This window comes from Etheostoma spectabile, chromosome 13 (genome assembly GCF_008692095.1).
Source record: "Etheostoma spectabile isolate EspeVRDwgs_2016 chromosome 13, UIUC_Espe_1.0, whole genome shotgun sequence".
In the NCBI taxonomy this organism is placed as follows: Eukaryota; Metazoa; Chordata; class Actinopteri; order Perciformes; family Percidae; genus Etheostoma; species Etheostoma spectabile.
In genome coordinates, this window is record NC_045745.1 from 9,550,751 (window position 1) to 9,556,111 (window position 5,361).

The 5,361-nt window shown below is 44.0% G+C and overlaps 1 protein-coding gene across 2 annotated transcripts in view; it reads left to right on the forward strand.

Moving 5' to 3' along the window:
- Positions 1 to 3,396: 3,396 nt before the first annotated feature.
- Positions 3,397 to 5,361, forward strand: part of LOC116701058 (aromatic-L-amino-acid decarboxylase) — a 30,315-nt gene continuing 28,350 nt past the window's right edge. The window contains exons 1-2 of one of the 2 annotated variants that reach the window (XM_032534625.1): positions 3,397 to 3,557; positions 4,927 to 5,134. In XM_032534625.1, the coding sequence (XP_032390516.1) occupies positions 4,934 to 5,134 (201 nt within the window). In that variant the 5' untranslated portion in view covers positions 3,397 to 3,557; positions 4,927 to 4,933. Of the gene's footprint in view, positions 3,558 to 4,921; positions 5,135 to 5,361 lie in introns of both variants that reach the window. The other variant, XM_032534624.1, reaches the window with a different exon arrangement.

The window sequence follows — 5,361 nt, forward strand, 5'->3', positions numbered from 1 at the left end:
GGGGGGGGAGAGATGGCAAGTCTTTACAACGAATTACCTGGTCTGGAAGAAGAACAGGACTTCTGCACTTTGGCAGCCTTTGGGGTTCCTCCCTTATAAGATGGAGAGGTGTGTCAGTATTAGTCTTCACTTTCTGAACGGTGTCGGCACACACCAACATTTTGGTGACGCCGTCTGACCCTAACCCAATCATAACCCTCACGTCATCATTTTTAATTAGTCAAGGTAACACCGTATACCGCAGTAAAGTAGGGAGGAGGTTTGACAATATCAAAATTTTCTCTTGTTATTCTGACTCTGGTATCTTACAGTGTCTGGAGAGGTTGTGGCTCCCTCTGTTGGGTAGTAGTTGGTGCTCTGGTTTTGGGTTCCTATAATTAACCCCACCTGTGTAGCTGGTGCTGCGTGAAACACGCTGAAAAAACGTTTGTGTACTTATAAGAGATTTGGAGAATTGGAGTGCTGCCCTAATTGCCTTTGTCACCGCCACCGGCTGCTGCACTTGCTCAAGGCCACACCCCCAGCCTCACCTTGCTCCCCCCTCTCTCCTCTAAAGCTACAGACTCAGAAATGGCACATACTAAGGAAAGCTCATTGTGGGACTGGCTCTAGTGGCTGGAATTCTGCACCAAGGCTGAATTTTGAGAGACTTCAGATACAGTATCAGGGACCACTAAGGTCTATATAAAAGAGACTTCAGATACAGTATAGGGACCAATAAGGTCTATATAAAAGAGACTTCAGATACAGTATTAGGGACCACTAGGTCATATAAAGAGACTTCAGATACAGTTAGGGACCACTAAGGTCTATATAAAAGAGACTTCAGATACAGTATTAGGGACCACTAAGGTCTATATAAAAGAGACTTCAGATACAGTATTAGGGACCACTAAGGTCTATATAAAAGAGACTTCAGATCCAGTATTAGGGGACCACTAAGGCCTATCTAAATGCATCCAAAATGCAACAAGTCACAGGACCTTTGACAAGAGGGAAACATTTTACAGCCACCTTTCAAGCCTGCAGGCCATGTTTGATCTAAAAGATTAAATGTGTTTAGGTGGAGCATTGTTATGAAGAATGTTATGAGGCAATTAAGTATTTAAAAAGCCTCTCAGTTGTTGTCCAAAAAAGCAAAATCAACTGAAATATTGAACAGCAACAAGAACAAACAAGCACTTAAATGCTTTTGTTTCTGTGACTTTCTTACTTTTCTAAAATCCCTGATCCCTGTCAGACAGATAAAGACTGTGAGCTTTTTTTTCTGGGGAAAAAAGAGTTTTCTGGTTTTGTTGAAGGCTGTCCAAAGAGCTAACAAAGTGGTTTGTGTCTGGATTTGTTTCACAAGGGCAAAGCATCCAGTGGCGGCCAGCAAGCAGCCTGCTCTGTGCTCTTTGTGCCGAAGATTTCATTTGGGAACGAACACCATTTTGTGACAGCACACTGGCACCGAGGAAAAGACAGGGAGAGTGAGAGAGAGCGAAAAAAATGGAAAAGTTAAAAGGAAATGAATAACACCCTGAGGCGATCCCCACACAACCGGCTTCTGATTTCTATTTGTTTCCCAATCTGGCCCTCCTCCGGGCCGCCCCGGCGCCATGACCGACAACTGACATTAAAAACAAATGAAAGGAAGCATCCCGGCATCCCATTGTTTCATCCTGTTGTGTGTGTGTGTGTGTGTGTGGTGGCAAAGGTTGTGAAGCACACACGCTTGTGTTCAAAATATTTTCTAAGCACAATTTCACCCGTCAGGAACACCAAAGGCCGGAGTATTTGAATCTTTCCTCCAGTGGATTCCCAACACTCGCATCATGTTTTCTGGTCTTGTTGCTTGATGAGCTAATGCTCGAAATGAAACGATACATAATTCACTTCATGTAACCAACTCCACCATGGCTCCCTGCAGAGAGATGGAGGCAGGCCAACAGAGAGGATAGGAGCTGGGTTTCTTATTTTTAATCAATTATTTATGTGACTTCTCATGAAATCCTCTCAGGAAAAAGAAATGTTTCACCAAACCTGTGACTCTTGACAAAAGACATTTGGATTCCGGTAAAAATTTAACAATGTTAAAAACAACAGACAAAAGCAGAAGTCTTGGTGTAGTCATGGATATTTTAACAACCACATTAAGACAATTACAAAGTCAGCCTGTTATCACCTTAAGAACATATCAAGGGTTAAAGGACTCATGTGTCAACAGGATTTGGAAAAACTAGTCCATGCTTTCATCTTCAGTAGACTTGACTACTGTAACGGGGTCTTTACAGGTCCCCCTACAAAAATCAATCAGACAGCTGATTCAGAACGCTGCTGCTCCGGTCCTCACTATGACCAAAAGAATGGGTCACATCAATCCAGTTCACTAAGAACAAAGAGACGGATCACATCACTCCAGTCCTCACTAAGACCAAGAGACGGATCACATCATCCAGTCCCCACTAAGACCAAGAGACTGGATACATCACTCCAGTCCTCACTAAGACCAAGAGACTGGGTCACATCACTCCAGTCCTCACTAAGAACAAGAGACTGAATCAACACTCCAGTCCTCACTAAGAACAAAAGACTGGGTCACATCACTCCAGTCCTCACGACCAAGAGACTGGATCACATCAATCCAGTCCTCACTTAGACCAAGATACGGATCACATCACTCCAGTCCTCACTAAGACCAAGAGACTGGATCACATCACTCCAGTTCTCACTAAGACCAAGAGACTGGATCACATCACTCCAGTCCTCACTAAGACCAAGAGACTGGATCACATCACTCCAGTTCTGAAGTCTTTACACTGGCTTCCTGAGCCTCAAATAATTTTTCAAAGTACTTTTGCTAGTTTATGAATCACTAAACGGTTTAGGACCAAAATACATTTCTGATCTGCTACTACACTATGACGCCCCCAGACCTCTCAGGTCATGTGGGACAGGTCTTCTTTCTGTCCCCAGAGTCAGAACTAAACAGGGGGAAGCAGCGTTCAGTTTCTATGCTCCTCATATCTGGAACAAACTCAGAGAAAAAAAAAAGGTCCGCCGCAACTTTTAAATCAAGGCTGAAGACCTTCGCTTTTGATGTTGCCTTTCTTTAAATTATGTTCATTTCTTTAATGTTTAATTTCTTGTACTGCACTGTAAAACTAGTCAGTATCTGGTGTTATGGGTAGGGTTGGGGTTGGGGTTCATCCGTGAAGAGAACACCTCTCCAAAGTGCCAGACGCCATCAAATGAGAGCATTTGCCCACTAAAGTCAGTTACAATGACGAACTACAGTCAGGTAGAGAGAGAGAGAGAGAGAGAGAGAGATGGAAATGAAAAAGTAATTAAGAAATAATTTCTTGTGTGGACCATGAGCCCCATTCCCATTGGCTGGCCCAGCGGCTGATGGTGGAGTGGGGGTGGTTAGTGGCCAGATAAAAGGAGCAAATGTCTCTCGCCCTGCTTACACACACAACCGCACTCACCACGGGCCTGCCTGTCTCTCTGCCTGTTTGTGTGTGGACACCAAAGACGAGGAGAAGATCCACCATCTGAAGCGCTCCTTTAAAAATGTACGTATGAACACACTTGTCTAATCCTCTTCTAGATAAGGTTAATGCCTCTGCTTCTCAACGAGGGAAAGAGACATGCTGGGTAAACACTTGTTGAATGACATGGAGCTAGTGCAGAACCGGGAGCAATGTTCACACACTATGTTGTTCCATTCGAATATGCACTATGCCAGTAATTTGCATGGCAATATTTTTTTTGCTACAGTCTAATTAATGTATTGTTGCAGTGCTTTCTTCTACAATGTACGTACTGTATGTCTTGTTCCTGTTTTGCACTTAACAAACAGGCTCATAAATGTTGCTGAATATTTTCCTTAATCATTAGCTTGTACCTTGATGTTGACGAGGTTTTATGCAACTGTCCTTTTGCACGTTGCATTGTGAGCGAATGAGTTCATAACGGTTTATTCAAGTAGACTCTAAGTTTGTTGTAGATGTAGAAATATTTTTGCCATCAAGCTTTTCTTATGCTGCCAGGCCATGAAGTGAAAAGAAACTAACCTATGACAAGACTGGCTAAAGGTTCTTCTGTTGACTAGTTCATCCACGGGGAGGAGATAACCATCAAACACACAGGTCCTCACTTCGCATCATTTTATTTGGATTTATTATCATAATAAAAACAATATGCGACACATAAATGTGGCCGTTACCATGTTCACTTACCAGTTGGCATCATGATGCAACTCTTCAGCCCAGTCACATGGCAGTGTGTGACATGGTGACGTTATTTAATCTGTTGATTTGTGTACGGGGACACGCTTTTTAGTTTTGTTCGTGAAGGTGAGCATGAATTTAAAAAAAAAATTATTTAAATTGGAAGCACCTTTTGTGGTAACAGCATGATTACGGTAGGGAGTAGTATTGCAAAATCCACGTAAAGAGGTTGGTTGGGGGAAGAGGATGTTGTTCTTTTCCTTACCACAACCGCCCCGTTGTTGTAACACGCCCCGCATGCTCGGTCCGTCCCCCTTGTTGTCATTTCCCCGTTGTTGCGTCCCCCAGAGACCACGGATCGTGTCCCGGCGACATCGCCTACCACGTGTGGCGTTTCATTTCCCTGTTGTGTCCCCCAGATCAGCCCAGTGCCATGGCAGTTGTCGCCGGCGTGTAGCGTTTCATTTCCCCGTTGTTGCGTCCCCCGGGGGCCGCGGATCGTTGTTCATTTCTTGGTGACCACCATGAAATAAAGGAGAAAATCACGTCCCCGTTGCCAAATCAACAGATCCAAATAACGTGACCATTTCCCAAACTGCCGTGAGACCAGGTTGAACCCTTTCCTACCAGCGAGATCAAAGGTTACGCACATTTTATGTAAGAAATCAGTAAATCAGGTTGAGGTATGATGTGTTTCTGTTCTGTAGTCCAGCGGTACCATGGATGCAGCAGAGTTTCGAAGCCGAGGGAAGGAGATGGTGGACTACGTGGCCGACTACCTGGCGAACATCGAACAGCGGCCGGTCTACTCCGATGTCAAACCGGGGTACCTTCGATCCCTGATCCCCACCGAAGCCCCACTGGAGCCTGAGAATTATGAAGATGTTATTAAAGATGTGGAGAGGGTCATAATGCCAGGGGTGAGCTTCTACTTTTGAGGGTTTTTTCTCGTGATTGTTGCAAAAATCCTTGAGTATATGGGATGTTTTCTTTAAAATTGCAATGGAATATCCGGGATATTTATGCCAAAAAATGGGAGAATTTGCAAAAATTGCAGTTTGATGAAAAAGAGACTGTGTTGGTCTTGTCGCGTAATTATGTTACTTTGTGACGTTACCATGGCAACAGGGGAAAATGGCTGCTCTTG